This window comes from Topomyia yanbarensis, chromosome 3 (assembly GCF_030247195.1).
Source record: "Topomyia yanbarensis strain Yona2022 chromosome 3, ASM3024719v1, whole genome shotgun sequence".
NCBI lineage: Eukaryota > Metazoa > Arthropoda > Insecta > Diptera > Culicidae > Topomyia > Topomyia yanbarensis.
In genome coordinates, this window is record NC_080672.1 from 249,233,269 (window position 1) to 249,252,664 (window position 19,396).

Below are 19,396 nucleotides of genomic sequence, written 5' to 3' on the forward strand. Positions count from 1 at the left end.
TTTCCGACAGATTGTATAGGATAAAATTATTAGTTAATTTATTTTTTGGATTATGTTCTCTTTTCACTTGACTTGAAAACTGAAACACTGAATGCAGAGTCTCCCAGATTATATATATATATATATATCAAATGCGCGTAAAAACTTCATTATCATGTCTACTATATTGTGTTAAACGGGTTTTTCGATCCGCGCATCAAAAAAATTTTGATCGAAGCGGCGTCCTCGCCGCCTTGGGACGCTCTCGGCTCGAGACGCGCGCCTCAGGTATAAACCTTTTCATGGCATTGGAACGTGCCCCAGAATGATTCGCGTTGCACTGCACATGTGTACATGTGTCTCAAGAACGGCTTGATCTTCAAAGGGCACCACTGCTACCGCGGCTAAACTGCGTCTGCTTGTAGCGTATCTGAATAGTTAGTAATGAGAGATGGCGTTTGGTCACGGATTTCTTACAATAATATTTTATTGCGTCTATTACCTGATAATAGACGCAATAAAATATTATTGTAAGAAATCCGTGACCAAACGCCATCTCTCATTACTGAAAACAAAGTGGTCGTTCATCTGTCTATTGAATAGTTAGTATTCCGGTGCTTTCCATGGAAGCTTGTCACGTGCGCATGTTTTGTCTCTCGTAATTTATTGAAAAAAGGCACTCGCGACAGTAAAAGGCGCTGTAGTCGAACATTATTGAAGGCATTCAATTCAGTTTACCGACGAAACCGAAACCGAATATGTGAGTACGTACGCGAAGAAGTTGAAAACTGCGAGTTACGAGGACATTGAACTGGACCAGGGCATCAGCTATGTGATTTGCAACTTCGTCACTATCTTAAGCTTCTTAAGTGAAAGCTAAGCAGCTTGCAAGTGCTGCGGCGGAGACGTGGCATTCAACCAAGTATCTGGAGCAGGTGAAGTTCCAGTGGAACACGCGATATGTGGGTTCTAGTCCCGCTATCATCAGTTCGTATGAAGTAAACGTTTCATGTTCGCGATGCACATGCAGGGATTGGCTACAAAGCCTGAAGACTTTTTGCGGATCAAAATCAGTTTATGAAGTTTTTGAGTATTTCTGGAGACGGCTCTTGGAAGAAACGAGAGTTTTTGTCTCTTTTTGGAATCTCATCACTGATTGAGAAGTACTCCGGCAAAATTTCAAACTTCGTTGTCAAATCTTCATTGTGTCAATCTTACGCTAACTGGGCGTCGAAAAAAGGGACGGCAGAATACAACGAATGGCTGGACTCTCATGGCGAAAGGTACGCTGCGAAACACCATGACAGTGCAGGGAGCAGAGTTAAAAATAATCGAAGCTCTTTTTTGACGGCTGAAAATGAACCTGGTGCGACTCGCGGTGAATAGAAAAAATATTCATTCAAATATCCATGTTATTCATTCAGTTGAATATCGTACAATATATTCATTTCACTAATTATATAGGAAAATGTTTTCAAATGCCGGTAAAGCATATGAAACTACAATCATCATCGCGTACATTGTGCCAGGGCCTACTTTGAAGCGTTTGATTCATTGCTGCACGGCCGCTTCGTGTAACAATCGGAGACGAATACAAATCTGCATGGATGAATGGGCGGTTTGTTCGTTTGACGTTTTCAGCTGCGTTACTGAATATTGAAAATGAATGCGGCTGAATATGATCAATTTTCATTCAATGAATTTGAATATTTTTAACTCTGGCAGGGAGGTAGATGCTATGAAAGAAATGTTCGCACATTCCGAGGAATAGCTGGGTGTGGAATATGCCAATTGCCATAAATCACAAAAAAAAATCTCGATTTTAGCTGAAACGCCACTTATTTCTAGTGGGAGTCCGCCATATTGGATCGACCATTTTGCATTTCAAAAAACTGACTTCAGATTCGTAATCAGTGTTGTGTAATTGTAACAAAATATTGACATTCAACCACATTCCTCCAATAAATTTGGTTTACTTTAGCTTTGTTATTAGTTTTGTGGTTAAAATCGATCCTGAGGCAGCTGGCTGTAAATTCCACGCGCACATTACCTTAGACAGAACGTCTCCATGGGCGCCATATAAGCTTTTTGAATCCCAAAACTGTTTCCTTCTATGTTTTTTTTCATTGGCTCTCAAAAAATTTCAAACTTTGCTTACTTTTTTGCCAATGGAATTTGAGATAAGACCGGAAATGGAACAAAAGATCATTTATACAAATCTGACGATATGGCGGTCGGAACATTGTGAGTTTGGAATGGGTCAAAGATTTGTATTAAATACGAAATAAAGTAGTTGTACGTACCTACCGAAAATATACCCCATTTCAATACAAAGCTGAAACAAGTATATTTCGAGGCTGTACAGAGCTCTAGTTTCATTTTTGGCCAAAATAACGAATTACAGCAAACTAGATCCCCTCCCTGCAAATAAAATATCTGACTAAACCCATAAAACATATCTTAACGAATTATTAAACGACTGCTGCTATTTTCATCGAATGATAAATTTGCACATATTGCGGTGATTTGTTTTTATACTGGTTATTTTGATAGTCAGTGATTTTTTTTCTCAAAGGTCATCCAAGGCTTATGATTCCAGTGGCGTAGCCAGGTGGGTGGGGGTTTGGGGGTTAACCCCCCCCCCCCAAACCAAAATTAATTGGATTGAAAAAAAAATTGATGCTGACGAATTTAATTTAATATTCCACAAAATATTTTTGGAAAAATATTCTCTGATCACTTCATTGAGAACTGTGTTTAAAGCGTCATGAGAACTTTTGGGAAATTGTGGGAAGGGGATCTTGTAACTTATCTCTTAGCCAAAATTCCATAGTTGTCAAATTACTTCAATGTAAAATAAAATAACTGTCTGAATTATTATGAGCTCATTTTTGGAAAGATGCTTCAAAATATGGATTAGAGACAATTTTTCGAATGGGAATCTAAATTGGAATAGGTTGATTGCATATAAAACATAAGCTTGTTTACCGAAAACTTACATACATTTCAACATTTGCTGAAAATGTATTTTTTTAGATTGTGTAGAGTTTAGACAACAATTCAATATGGTTAACAACAAGAATAACATTTCAGAAACTAGTTGAAAGCTGATGTAATTTTGTCTCTAGCAGGTCAGGATCGGTTTTATGAGCATTGGATTTTTGTTGTATTATCAACTATATGAATAGCCTCTTAGCAGGATGCAATGAATGGCGTACTAAAATTTTGTGTGCTGCGTACTAGTACTGCAAGTTGTGAGGTTGACTAATGAAGAAAAGTAAAATTAATGCTCGATAAATTTTTAACCGTCACGATCACATTCATTCGAAACTGCCAAATTTCGATGTTAAGTAACATTGAAGAATTTCAAAACGTAAAACTGTTCATCTGCTGATAGAATAATTTTGACGGTTAATCCTCCTAGAAGTAATTATAGACAAGAATTACTCTTCAACCAAATTTGGGTCGAGACTTAATGTCTCCAGCAAAGTTTTCGAAAGTGCTATTTCAAACAACTTTGTCAAAGACATAAATATCCCACGTATTCAGAGTATCGAAATATAGTAGTAGAAAACCTTTACAACAAGCTATTCTGAAATTACTGTATTTGATAAATCTCTTCTGCGGTAATTAAATAATAAATTCACATTGCGTTCAAGGTGCCTTTGAAGCTTACAAAAAAAATAAGGGAACTGGATTTAAAACAAATAATTCCCAAATATTAAAAGGACTCAAAAACACAAAGAGTGATTCCATTTTCAGGAGCTAGCATCAATTCGGCGCTAGCTTAGTCCGCCCACCAAGTTAGTGTCGGATTCTGATGAGATGAAGTCGAAACGCAAGTTTCAGTTCCATCCATCCATAATTTAGTTTTAGGTTTTGTGTTCTCAACTCGCAATGATTGTTTCAAACAATTTTATCTGTAGCGCAGAAAAAAATAGTTATCACCTAAATTTTTCTTCACTAAGAAGAAATATAACAGGCCCAGTCCATTTAAATCCCTATATGTTGAATTCATGTAGCCTTCATATTTTCAACAAAATTATTTGAAATGACATTATCAAAAACTTTGCTGAAGGCACCATGTCTCTTAATATTTTTGAAAAATTAATTCACCATAATTACCTCTATGAGAGTTAATCACTAAAATTTCTATATCAAAGCAGGCGCTGTTTTATGTTGATAACTTCCCGAAGTTGTCAAACCTTCAAAGTCAAGGATTATTATATTAGGTGATCTTGAACGTTGAAAATTTTTTAGATCATTTATCCCACTTAAAAAGATCGCAATTTTTGACTTCATTGACATATTATACAAGAAAATAATCTATAGAGGTTTGAAAACTGTTCCATGTTGATCCTTCTTGTTTGTAGACTGGAATGACATCTGTTAGACTACTTATGTTTTTGAGTTTTCAATAATTTATCAAACTCATATTAAATTTTAGCATTTTTTCAAAAAATTTGCGATTTTCATCAAAACCCCCTCCAAACCAAATTTCTGGCTACGCCACTGTATGATTCACATTTTTCTATTGTCAACTGTACATCCCATTATTAGTATTAACGGAAACTTTGTTGTACAATGCGATACCGAACTGTACATATTCCAGTGATCAGATTGTAGCTAGTTCATTAATAAATCAAAACCATGATCCCGTTAGCGTTCGTTACACAAGGTGAAAGGAATAATTTAATCCGGATATACTACATACTCATTCGGTTATGCGATGCAAGCAACAATAAGCACTTGTTGGTTCCAGAACGTAACTATTCGTAGCTTTTAGCACATGTGCTACTGGATCACAACCGGTAAAACTGGAGTTCAAACACCTTCCTAAAAGTGCACGAATAACGATAGCAAAACGGTGCTCAGCACCAGCAGCCAGCGATGATTATTGAACGAATTGAACGTTAGAAAAGTGAATTATTGTTCCGTTCGGTGCTTATGTAACTTTGTTGTTTCCGCGTTATTTTTTCCGGTGCATACATATATCACACAATGATTTGCAATTTCTGTGCTGTGCTTCATACCATTTATACACAAGCTTCCGAAAAGGAGTTGTCTTCGACGTCATACCGACCCAGGGCCGTACTTTGGCTCAAGTTACTCTGGTAGAGTATCTGTGATTTGTTTATTTGTTGTACCGTCACCAACAGACCCTTTGGCCTCAATGATGGTTACTTAAACTAATTACATTTCAGAATACACATTATTTTAGTTTTTATCGAATTCCTTGTCAGGTTGAAATCGTAAGCCGTCGCCACACTGTGAAACACACGCTGGAGTCCGTTAACAGTGCTCTGATGCCCATAGTTGGTTCTCCTGAACGGGGAAATGATATTAGGTACTTTGTAAGTAAGGGTCTGTAACAAAATGTGTACAACTCATGCGGTCTTTGAAACATACAAAACATTTATGGTGCTGGTATAGCCGGCTTAAGATAAATATACTATTTAGTAAAAATTTCAGTAGTAATAGTAAAAATTATTTCGACTAAAATTTCTATAACGTTTTACATTTCTTATAAAAGAAATGTATAGAATTCGCTCAAACTTTCAAGATTTTTTCCGAGGCCCGGAGGGCCGAGTCTTTTATACAAATCGACTCAGCTCGACGATTTGGGACAATGTCTGTGTGTGTGTGTGTCTGTGTGTGTGTATGTAACGGACAAATTCTCATTCGTGTTTCTCAGCAATGGCTGAGCCGATCTTATCCAAACCAATTTTAAATGAAAGAACTAAAAAACAGTATGAACGCTATTAATTTGTTTTTGATTCTGATGTTTAGTTTTTAAGATATGAATGTTTGAATGCGTGAAAAAGGCGTTTTTTGCAGTTTTTTTAAATTATCTACCGGAATTGACAACATAGATTAACAATTTATATGTTTCTAGACAGCTTAAACGAATACCTTTCGAACAAGCTATAGATTGTTGAAATCGGACTATTATCAAAAGAGATATTTAACATTAAATGCGGACGAAAGATTTCTATCATTTCCCATTGCCAGAAATATCACCAAAAACATGTAATCTATTATTAACGCCAAAACGGCTTAATTTAGGTCAATAGTATCTTCGGAGAATTTAATGGAGGTAATTTGCTCTTTCTTTTGGTATTGTGCTTTTGCTGATTAATCCCCCTATGAGTGAGATATTTTCACAAATTTTCTTGGAAGTGATTATAACGAAATGATGCCTTCAGCAAATTTGTAGCTCTTACTTTTGCGAATAACTTTACTAAAAAATTCAAATATCTATTTCGAATACTTTAAAAGTTATGGCTTGTTGTTTGTGGATTACTCTTCGTCGCCTATTTATTGTTCAATATAGTAATAATCCATTGAAATAAGCCAAACATTATTTCGATAAATCGAATTTTGTATTTCATTTTACTATCTACAACCGCTAGAAATAATCACCGAACACTTCCAAGTTGTCTGGAAGGAACTTGATAACTTATCAGTGCAAAAATGCTCATTTGTGCGAACCTTCTGACTGCAATTTTTCTAACTTATGACCATCGGATCGATCTGAAACATATCGGAAAATGAAAAGCGAAATAAATAACTCCAAGCAACGGCGTAGCCAAGAGAAGGTTTTAACAGCATACAGCCCCCCCCCCACCACACAAAAAAAAAATTGGATTGGAGTTGAAAATTTATTGATGCAAACTGATTTAATTCAATATTACAATAACATTATCTGATCCGTAGATTGATAACCTGTTGTTGTAAACATCATGAGGACTTTTGATAAATTGTCGGAATGGGGTCCTGATATGTAACTGATCTATTGGTCTTGATTTCACAGTTGTCTAATAGCATCAATATCAAATTCATGCCTGAAAACATTCCAATAGAAAATTCCAGAGTTCTGTAGTCAATCATAATCCTCAGATTTCTTTTCAAATTTTCAGATTTTTTCCTACACAATATTACGAAAGCTTATTACACAATTTTTCCTAATGGGTTTGTGAAAATTATAAACTATTTGAAATTTTTTAATAGTTTTATTTTTTATTTAACCGTGATTTTTCAATAAATAGTGATCATCGCTTCACAACGTAGTCTATTTTTCATGGTTTGCGGTGAGCACGAACTCTCGAATTGCTGAACTGAAAATTATGGAATAGAAATTAATTTTTAGTATTCTTTACAGACCCGCTGGTGCCCTAAGACGATTTCGCTAGATTTTTAGAGCACTGTGCACTAGACTGCCCAGAAAAATGATGAAGTTTTGAAAACTCAATCGGCCCACCCCTGAGTTGATTCCTAGTCTTACCAGGAGTACTTGAAGCAGTCTAACTACCGGACCAACGTGCCTGAAGTTTATATTGGATTTTTCAACAATTTACATGGAGAAAACTCACTAGCTCGTATTTTCGCCGCTAGGTGGCACTGTATACAACGTATTATCACTGTAAGATATTTTAATTATCTACAACTTTGTCGAAGACTGCTAGTAAATCCGGCTATGTTAAAAGAAGTTATTAAACTTTTAACGAAGTGATGTCTGAGTCAGTTTTGCATGGGGCCTAGCAGTGCATGGTTATTGGTTGTGTACTCGACTCCCGCGAACTATATATTTTTGTGAAATAATGGTTAGATTTAGCCGAATAGTATGTTTACAAGAATTATAGTAAATAATACGAGTTATGTTTTGGTTAGAAAATTTTAGTTCCACCTGTGACCGCATAGAGGGCGCCACTACTAACTTTTCATAGAAGAGAGATAGAGTATCAAGATGTTCAGAAGAAATACCGAAAAATGCCTGTTCTATAACTTTGTAGAAGACACCAAATTTCTATCTCTCTCCGTTGAAAAGTTAGTGTTGGCGCCCTCTATGCGGTAACAGGTGGAACTAAAATTTTCTAATCAAAGCATGACTCGTATTATTTACTATAATTCTTCTGAACATACCATTGAGCTAAACCTAACGATTATTTCACAAAAATGTTTAGTTCGTGTGAATCGAGTACTGATACACAACCATGCACTATTAGACCCCATGCAAAACTGACTCAGACATCACTTCGTTAAAAGTTTAATAACTTCTTTTAACAAAGTCGGATTTATTTGCAGTCTTCGACGAAGTTGTAGACAATTCAATTATTCTTCTTATTTTCACTTACAGTGATAATACGATACATACAGTGCCACCTAGCGGCGAAAATGCGTGCTGGTGGGTTTTCTCCATGTAAATTGTTGAAAATTCCCATACAAATTTCAGGCCCGTTGGTCCGGTAGTTAGACTTGTCCGATTTGCTTCAAATTTGGTACAAGTACTCATGGTGGGACTAGGAATCGACGCAGAGGTAGGCCGATAGGGGTCATTTTTTGGCATTAGGATTAGCGATAATAATTCAAATCAAGAATACTACTGGGAAGTCACCTTTAGATAAAGTCGATGTCGAAGTAAAATTTGAAACTATGCACGCATGTACTTCAGAGATAGCGTGATATCAGGAGCTGCGATTTCATTTCAACGCTTTTTTTGTGAAAAGGGCGATACTTACAAATGTAAACATAGGGCTTTTTTCTTACATGCGAATGAGGGCTTTGAAACGCAACAAATTAACCTAAAAAATTTGATTCTACGATATTGCTTTCTTAAACTACAGCAAAAAATGCAACGGGCGAAACTGTATTTTTGTTCGTTTATTTAAAGTTTTGCCCTCCACGCTCCATGCAAACAAACAGGGCGATACTTTTTTTGCTAGCAGGTTAGAGGCGAAACTGTTATTTTCGTATTTTTTAGGATTATCAAACTGATACCAGCTGTAAATAGTAACAATGATCTCTATTGAAAAAAACCCGGACGAAATCGGTGGTGTAAAACGGTAGTTATTGTAAAAAAACGTAAGGGCGATACTTCAATGCTGATAGATGAGACCGAAAAAGTAAACAATCGCCAAAGGGGCGATACTATCATTTTGTCAATTTCAATAGCAAAAACAAATTTTAATTTAATAATTTCAAATACTTTATGAAGTTTTGGGTTTCGATCACTGCATCATGCAAGCTAGGATGTCAAAAAACACAATAGTTCTTAAATAGGAAATAAAACCAATTCTGGAAATATTCACTGTTGATTTTCTTTGAATGGTATCACTGCTAGTATCGCCCTTTTCAAGAAAAAGCGTTGATTTCTTAGTTCTCAGTCGCGTTGGAAATTTGAGTAAAATATAAACGTCAAATCGATTAAAAAAAATCGTTTTTTTTGTTTCAGTACAATATATAACCCCTTTAGGAAAATTCAGTTTTCCCACCACAATCTAGATATTTTATTAACAGAGCATTAACAATAATTCGTTGGTATGTCTATGTTATGGGCCATTTTTTCGCTTTCCCATTGATTTGGTTTGAGATTTCTAGCACTGATGTTGTCCTATGCTGATTTGAGCGATTCTCTGAGTCCTGCCACTATCTCATGTAGTATGTGTTATCAAAAACATCGCGAAGCATCAAGTTCTAAATGCTCTCAAACGATATAATATCCGAAGAGAGTGATAAGAGTTATAAGAAATGTCTCATCACACTGTTAGGTGGATTAAACACGTTTTTATTAAAACAACGCACAGAGGAGTAACTGGGGTCAAATCTTGGCCAAAATTATTTGTTGCTGCTATTGCTTTTATTATGCCTTAATATGACCAAAAAATAGACAATAACTAGTTTTTGGAACAATTTGGCATCTATCCGCCTACCAGTGCAGAGGTCAATTTTCTATATCCTTTCGAATACTAGTAATTTCGAGGTGATCTTTGCGAATACATTTGTTTTTTCCAGTTGCACAAACAGTTGATCAGTGGAAAAGGGGGAAGAAAAGGGACGCCTGTGCATATTTTCATAGAGATACATTTTGAAAAACATAGTATTTGGCCCTACTGCATTTCGGTGTACCTCAAATTACTAAACATTTCAATATTTTCAAATCGCTTGGAATTTGTAGATCGGACAAGATCGGAAGAATTCGAATGTTTTTCGGATAGCTGGAATCTGGTTTTGGAATACTGCTTCAGCAACTTTGCCGGATCTCGCCGTATAATGTAACTTTTTTTATCATTCAAGTTTGGAATAAAATGTATGAAAAACGCATATTTTAAAGTTGGTGCAATGTACAGTAGCACTACTATTTTCAGTCGGTTTTAGCCTAAAGTTATACAAATGGCTGTGTTCAACTACATTTGTAATAATATTGTCTTACTTAATACAGTCATCATCACTAGAAAAGGATATTGCTGGATATATAATTAAAATGATTAAAAAAACCCTTAAAATATCACCATTTTCCATCCATGCAAAAAATCTTTAACAATTTTTTACATACTCCTAGTTTTGCCACGTTATTCAGAAGGTTTTTAGATATATAAAAAATATAACGAAGGAGAAAAGCAAAAAAATGGTTATTGGCCAGGAATTTGTTCTAGCTACTCCTCTGTGCAACGCCGGAATTCGTCAAAATTGACAACATATACAACGATCTATACATACCCCAAAACGATTATTCGAATATCTTGCGATTTTCTGGCAATCTTAAACAGATCATATAAAATTAGTACGGGTTTCGTCACTCGTACTAGTTTTATATGATCTGTTTAAGATTGTCACAGGATCGTAAGGTATTCGTTTTGGGGATGTATAGATCGTTGTATATGTTGTCAATTTTGACAGTTATACTCAAAAAAATTGAAAGAATGCATTTTTTAAACATGCAAAAATCCCGATTTTGGAAGCTAAACATCAGAATTAAAAGCAAATTAATAACGTTCTGTCAGACTGTTAGGCCTTTCATTCAAAATTAGTTCGAATAGGATTGGTTCAGCCATTGCATTATGGTCACAAAACCGTATTTAGGAAGACAAAACCGTTTGCGCACAAACCGTTGATTTTAGATATATGGTGTCTTCGACAAACTTTCTAAGTATATTTTAGTCGATTTTTTATGTTAGTTAAATTAGGGTGGTTCTTATGATTAGGGTGTTCAAAGCATCACCTTTTTAGATATGGTAAATTTAGCTACATAATGTCCTACAAAGTTATGAAACAATTAAATTGAAGCAACTTTGCTGAATAACCTATATTACTGTTTCTAATGGTTTTTGTGTTATGATTTTTGAAATATTTGAGGTAGGGTGGCTTTTGAAAAATTGGTGTTCTTTTAGTATCCTTGTGTTAATTTCTCGCAAAAGCTTCGTTCTAGAGATTTGTAGAACTTATGGAAACTCACATTTTTGCCGAAGCCATGAAGTTTATATATTTTTTGTTTTCACAATTGCAAGCAATTTTCAAAACAAAAATGGTTTTCTACAAAGCTATATATCTTCAAAGATTGCAAATGGATTTTCAATCTATCAATTTCATTTAAAAGCTCGGAACTTTGCTAGTTCCTATTGAAAACATACGACAGCTTTATTTCTTTAAAAAACTTAATTAATTTTTCTAAATGGTATATTTTTTTTTTTAACAAAAATCGTTTTAGCAGAAATTCGGACTGATAAATGAGTAGGCGATTGAAAATAGGTTTATTATAGAACCTACTGCCTGCATCAAAGCAGGAACTGATTTACTGTTCCTTGGATGCTTGGGAAAAGTATTCAAATACTGACATTTTGAAGTAGCTGTAACTGCAAAAACGCTTTTAATCCACCTATCAGTGTGATGAGACATTTCTTATAACTCTTATCACTCTCTTTGAATATTATATCGAATGAGAACATTTAGAACTTGATGTTTCGCGATGTTTGTGATAACATATACTATATGCGAGAGTGGACTCAGAGAACAATGAACTGAAATTTCAGCTCTTGATATCACGCTACCTCTGAAGTGCATGCGTGCAGAGTTGAAATTTTACTTCGATTTCGACTTTTTCTAAAAGTGACTTCCCAGTAGTATCTTCGATTTATATTATTATCGCAAATCCTAATGCAAACAAATAAAAAACTCTCGAACCCCGTTAGGGAAAATCATCATAATTACTGGAATTTTCTTTTTCACGAAACTCTTCGATAACCTTCTTTCACTTGCGTTGGTGCACGCTGCTCTGAAAATCTAGTGAAATCGTCTTAGGGCGCCAGCGCGTATCATTCAGATCCATTTGCTCGATTTTGGGCGGGTTAAATCTGTGAAGAATTCTAAAAACTAACTTCTATTCTGTAAGTTTCAGTTCAGCAATTCGAGAGATCGTGTTCACCGCAAGTCATGAAAAATAAACTGCGTTGTGGAGCGATTGTCACTACTCCGTTTATTGAAAAATAAAGCTATTAAAAATTCTCAAATTTCTTATAATATTCACAACCTTATTAGGGAAAATTGTTTAATAAGCTTTTGTAATATTGGATAGGAAAAAAGCTGGAAATTCCTGTATTTTCTCAATCCGAATCATATTAGCTCTCCAATTAATTTAGGATACCATTTTAACATAAACTATCGCACGAATGGGAATAGATTCGCCAAATTTTGGAAGAAGTCGATAAAACAACCAGTTGAAAACTATCAACAAATTAGTGTAGTTCGATGCAATTGAAAAAAAGAAATTCTCAAAAAATGGGATATACCTATTAATGTGAGACACAGTGAATAATAAATACAATGAAGACCCGTTTTTATTTGCCCCATGGAGAAAATTGACATTGGACTAAATCAGAACATACTTTTTTCTTTTTTTTTGTAATAAACCGTTAAAATATTCTTCCCTTCCTTTGATGTAGTCCCTATCCTTTTTCTTAATATAGTCTGATGACTATTTCTGATTATTAAATAAAAAACTCTTAAAAAAGATTTTTTTATTTTTGCATAATTGCATCTTTAATATAAGGAAAACATACTCAAAAAAGGATTTACTTGAATTCATCCTTGGTCGTCTGCTAAAGCCCATCAAACATATTTTCATATGGGGCTGATCAAATCGGGTCTTCGAAGTATTATGATAGATAGGCAACATTCGAAGTTGCTTGTGGACGAGTGTAGAACGACTTTCTTTCTACATACTGGAAGATAGCGGCGTAGAGAGGAATTTGGATTAGTGGAGTTTGGTGAAAATCGAACTTACTGTCCAAATGGCATAGGTTTTTCATTTAAAATTGGTTTGGATAAGATCGGTTCAGCCAGTTCTATTTCCCCTGGGGGTTGCAGGTTTCATTCCTGCTATTATAGCACCAGTTATAATTGTATTGTGTTGTCATTTTCGGTTCCTTTGTCTAACACCACCACGCCGGCGCTACTTTGTTCTGTTGATCGCATCCCAGATATGCTAACCGTGACACACCTCACAGTGGGCCCAAATAGCAAAAAAGGGGTTTTTTAGATTACGTCAAAACGGTTGACTTTAGCAATATAATGTCTTTGAGAAAGTTTCTTGGAATAGAACTCCCCTTCTTTCTGTCTTATCGGATTGATGATTAATCCCCCTAATAATGAGTTACGAAATTTATTTTCTTCAATAATTCAGATAGACAAAAACTTACTTCAGCAAAGTAGTAGAGAAACTCGTTACAAGCATTTTATCTAAAAGCTCAAACTATCTTTTAAGCTTTTTGAGATATGGGACATTATTTGTGAAAGGCCCCTGAAAAACAGTTTTTTACTCATAATTTTTCTTCTAGATTTTTTCCATTATATAAATGTTCTAGAGCATTATTTGAAATATTAAACTGCATTACATTGCCGAAGATGGAAACTTGCTATCGCTAGTATGTAATGAGATATTCACGTTTTTGATTGAAAATAGCTCTTTTTCCAATGCCGATAACTTTTAAACGGGCACAGGGCCGGCGGAAAGCGTGGGTAGTATGGGTAGTACTACCCATACCGAAAATAACCGAGTGGGTAATTACCCACTCGAAATTTTGAACCATTTCAAAAAATTTTGATGCGCAACGCATGTATCTCGTACTACACACATTTGAAAACATCGATGTACCACAATTCAATTTGCATAAACGAACATGATTTAATGTGAATGTAATGTAAGCGTGTGCATTGCAAAAAGGGAAAAATCGTTACTAATGGACCCCTCACCCTATGCTTTCTACCCACTCGGGCGTAAAGTTTTTCGCCGCCCCTGAACAGGCAAACCACTTTGTAAACAAATTAAAGTACAAGAAAATCAGAACAAATACTGGAAAATCAGATCTCCCCAAAGCGGCCCTCTATGGAAACACTAGAGCTGGAGTTTGTCTCATTCCGGTATCAAATACATCACTATAGACTCTGCCAGTGATGATAACCAGGAGTTGGTGTTAAGGTTAGGAAGTTTAGTCGCGATCTTTGCGTATTGTTTGGTATCGTCCCGCGAGGCGGAGTACCCTTCGGCTTTTGCGTCTGCCGTTTCGTTTCTCCCAAACTTTAAATAAAACTAACCAGCCCTGGGGTTGGGTTTCTGGTCGGGCAACCTTTAACGTGACAAATGGTCCTCGAAAGAGGTGGCGCTTAAATCGCTTGTTCAGTGATCCGGGAAAACGCTATAGCAGATAGATACGTAGGTACGTTTGGCACGCGCTACATTTTGGCTTCAACCTTTAGATAAAATGTTTGTAACAAGTTTCTCTACTACTTTGCTGAAGTAAGTATTTATCTATCTGAATTATCGAAGAAAATAAATTTCGTAGCTCACTATTAGGGGATTAATCATCAATCCGATAATACAGAAAGAAAGAAGAAACTTTCTCAAAGACACTATATTTCTAAAGTCAACCGTTTTGAAGCAATCTAAAAAAAACCCCTTTTTTGCTCTTTGGGACCACTGTGCACCTCTTCAACGATAACTGCGTCAAATGGAAATTATCCATGCTTCCTATGTATCCACGCTGACACACCTTCCTTTCTTCACGTAGCTTCACTCTTGCTGCCACTTAAACGGCGAGTCCGCATTGACCAGTTTCCATGCGTTTCGTATATTACTTAGAGATAAGAATCATCCCGGCAATGACGCATATCGCCTGCGACGACATCGTTCTGTACGCGCAGCCATTAGGCAAAACGTGCTTCGTGGTTCCGCTCTGAGTTCAGCGCAGCAGCCCAGGCCGGTACGCCATATCTCAGCATTGAGGATTAGACACCCGCCAGGTGACGTCTTGTGCTGCGTTTTACTCCTCTTATGTTCGGTATGATCCTATTCAATTACACCCAGGTGTCGACCAGCACTGCTTCAGTCTTGTTGTGAGCCAGCTGCCACTTGACAACGGCCATCCAGGTTTCCGCGATACCTATTATCTCTGCCGACAACATCTCCACTTCTTCGAGGGTCTCTCCGATTATCGTCAGGACAGCGTCATCTGCCAAGTTCTATCGTTCCAGTGCACAGTGGTCCGAATTCACAATTTAGGAAGACAAAAATGTTTGTGGCTAAACCTTATGTTTTAGAGCTATGATGTCTTCAGGACAAATAATCAGTATTGATTAGGCCATCTCCAGATGTAGATGGTATTAGGATGGCTCTTATTGTTAGGGTGCTTCAAAAATTATTTTCTGATTGTGAGGAGATAGAATATTGCAGTCTTCAGCAACATTGTAGAGGAACTTTTACCAAGCAACTTTGCCGAAGACGTCATAGTTGTATCTCCAAAGGTTTTTATTTTTCAGCTATTTTAATTGATCAACTTAGGGTGTTCCTAACAAAAACAGTTTTTTTTTGCTCTAACTTTTTTGTTTTTTTATTTTTCATAAACGGTGTCTTCAGACAACTTGTAAAGCTTATCGCGATAATTTTTTTTCATAATAGAACAATTCTCCGTTGTACATTATATTCCAGAGCTTTGTGCCGAGTATGGAGCCATTAGGTACTCCCGGTCACCATGACCCTAATCGACCTCTGTCCCATGTTCATCTCAAAGACCAGTTATTGGTTCTGAAAATCACTTTTCAGAATCTTTCACAAAGAGTCCGGGGCCCGCATTCTGTGCAGCGATACCGCAATCGCTCCCCAGCTGGCATTGTTAAACTCGTTCTTCACGTTAATCGTCACCACGGCACGGTCGCGATTACCCTTTCTCATTTGCTTTGTTGCATTTTCAACGCTCGTGCTGAATGTGCGGATGGTGTCCACCATCGAGATCCCCTTCCGGTATCCGAACTGCTTCTGCGATAGTCCGTTCATATTTTTAGTGTAGTTCGTCAGCCTGTTGAGGTGAGGATGACCGTTTCCAGAAGTTTACCAAGAGTATCCAGCAAAGGCTATGCGATCCAGGATCTGCTGGTGGTTTCACTGATTTTGGCAGTTATTTGTTCAGGAAATTGTATCACAAGATATTGGCTGTGCAGCATTTTCCTGCCAGCGGGCCTTTGGCCGAAAATCTATATTTCGCAATTTTTTGCTTAAATCGAACAAATATTTCTTTTTAATTCTACTGTGGTGTAGAAGAAAAAAAGTTAAGAAACATCACGCATCACAATATCGCCAAGGGTGTTCAAATCCTTTGGAAGCTTCATCAATATAATTTTTCCCTCTATCTGGAGCTTGGGGGCGTGTCCCTCCCGATCAGAAACACATAACAAAAAGATTTCAAAACAACATCTAGCGTTGTTACTTGTTATAATGTCATGCTATTTTAACTACTAACGGGAGCAGATTTATAACACAGCTTACTACGAAAATTGCGTCCTGTCATAATTTAGTTATTGCATTCTGGTCGAGTAGTGCCCCTCTGTCGAGCCGCCTATGAACTTATAATATTTATGATCTCACACTCGCTTGGCTCAAGAAATGTTGGCCATGTGGTGACACAACGATTTTGGAAATAAAAACACGAGATTATACCAAGCCATCGATTTGAAGCGATACATATTAACATATATAACGTGGGATTTGTTTACACTACAAAAAGCTTTTGATCATTCACATTGGAGACTTAGTTCTCTAAACCTTCCGATGTATCGTTTCGCAATTGTTTTTTGCTAATCAAGAGAAAATAAATTCCACAAACACCAACTTGAGGCAGCTGAAATGTTGGAAACCCATTAATCACATGTATCTCTTCACGTTTCATCTGACGATCACTTAAGTAGAGCAATTAAAAGTTGCCCGACCTCGTTTTGCAAACCACTACCGTTAGCCTTGGCTTTTCACTTCCACTTTTTCATGAATTTTCCTTTAACTACGGGATTTCATTGTGCGTCGACTATTAAGTAAACATCACATCACTAGTTCGAACGATGTCTTTTATGCGCTTTTCGTAATATGCTCTTCGAAGGTGGCTATCCGGATAAAAGTTTGACGTTAGAGACATAATTTATTTCCAGTTTATCCCGTGTAATGAGAAATTGATAGGCGAAGTAGATTCAACGCAACGCCATGTGAGAACTTACTTGAAAAGGCAGATGCACAGAACACCAGCTGCGTGAAGAGCGTAAAAATAGACCAATGAACCACCATCAACTTGTAGAGCACCATTTTACTTTAATATTCCACTGGTTCAATACTTTCGCACCTATTCAGCATCAACAATCCAACAATTGTCCTTTGATACAGTATTGACATCTGTTATATATGCATTGCCACCAATTTTCTACGGCATTAGTAAGATATCAGTTTCAGCTCAGAAATATGTTTCCCAATAATCCGCGAGAGATCGAATTGGTATCACAGAAACTAACAAAAGCACACACGACTCAGCCGCTGGAAGATTTCACCGCGGCAGCAAACGCGAACGCATCGATGATAGATTCACATTGAAACTGTACCCCTCATCCAATAGTGAGATACACACGCCAGAGCGATTCAAACAGAAGCACTTCGATAAACATACGGCAAGAGCAAGCACACTACAACTGCTGAGATATTACCGTACCATGCATGAAGATGTGAACAAAAGGAGCCAAACTACTACACTGGATTGACTGCGGACTGCTAAAACTAATATGTTGAACAAGGCGCGGTAATCCATTTACACACATAATATTTTCTGTTCTGTTTTTTTTTTGATCGTGTTAGGCATGATCGGGTTCATCTTTTACCAAATTGTCGGGTCGTATTTTTGAAAATAAACAAAAAAAAATTCCAGGTTCGGGACAGCTTAAGGATTCAATGAAACTATTAAATTGATGTTATGTCAATCTACCGCTTCAAGTCAGGCAATCGCTGTGAATTTCAAGAGCCGCGAGACATTTTCATCATTGTCTCTTTTTCTTATATTTATGTAAACGAACGTATTATAAAGTTTCTTACCCCCATTTTTACTGTATTCCATATTTTGGGTAATATTACACAAAATGCAATTAACCCCCATTGAATACAACCTTGCACTAACATCAAATCATTTCCAGTATGAACTAAACTGCATAGACAAACACAAACAAAAAATCTCTTCGACGCGATCAAAATACATGCAGACGAGCTGAACGGCAACATATACAGTAGTGTGTGAAGGTAGAGCATTATGATACCGCTATGAAACATATGTTTTCAGCATAAGGACCATTGTGTGCCGCGTCTTCTTATTCGCGTAATCAACCTCACCGTGGCAGAGGAATCATTGCTTTGGTGAAATTTTCTATTGCAATCAGAATGCCCATAACGTATTTGAGTACTATAGAGTGAAGATACGGAGGCATATTTAAATTTACCTACTTATGAATGAAGCGCCCCCACGCGATGCTTACGCGAGATGCATGAATGTTGGCAGCATAAAAACCAGTTTTGAAGGTGGCAATACGATTGTCGGTCAAAGGTAATAAAAGAATCGTGTGCGTTTGATCACGTAGTTGCGGACACATGTTCAGGGGTCCAGTCATTTAGAAGACTTGCAAGATCAAGGTTGCTGGGCAGTAGGTCAGAGCAATATAGTCTAATCAAGCGTATGAAGGCATGATTTCATCTAACGTAGTATTGAGAGGAGTTTGTTTTTATTTTGAAATCAACTGACTTGACCCGTATTGTAAATATAGTGATGACCAAATTTTGTACATCTTATTATATTGTATAAATTTTTCCTACAGTCGTTCGCAAAAAATCGTTTTCTTGACCACATTATTCGTAACTTATAGGTGTAACACCTATAAGTTACGAGAAATGTGGTCAAAAAAGTGTTCACACGAATATGGCTAGGTTCGTTAGCGAGAGGTAAGCAAACGTGGTACTGCGATGAAGTTAGAGTTAGAGTGAGGTTTGATCATTTTGAAATGGGGCACTTTAAAATGTATTTTTAACTTTTTTTGCACTTGAAAAACATTCTAAGGGTGAAACAAAGATAATAACATGTTATTTCATGGAAAAATCAGATACAAATCATTCATCGTTATTTCAAAAAAATTCTCACACTTTTCTGTCGATGCCGCTCATTGGCCGGAACACGTATTATTCAGTCTTGACTAGATTCCAAAAATTCTTCATCCCATTAGTCGCACACATCAATTTTACATACAATTCAATTGAGTAGAAAAATCTACTTCATGATATTATTATATGAGACCGTCC

At 36.5% G+C, this 19,396-nt stretch overlaps 1 protein-coding gene across 1 annotated transcript in view; it reads right to left on the minus strand.

The window, feature by feature from the left end:
• LOC131691128 (uncharacterized) overlaps positions 1–17,746 on the minus strand; it is a 31,057-nt gene extending 13,311 nt beyond the window's left edge. The window contains exon 1 of the mRNA XM_058977301.1: positions 17,290–17,746. Within this exon, the coding sequence (XP_058833284.1) occupies positions 17,290–17,374 (85 nt within the window). The 5' untranslated portion in view covers positions 17,375–17,746. The remainder of the gene's footprint in view (positions 1–17,289) is intronic.
• Positions 17,747–19,396: the final 1,650 nt, after the last annotated feature.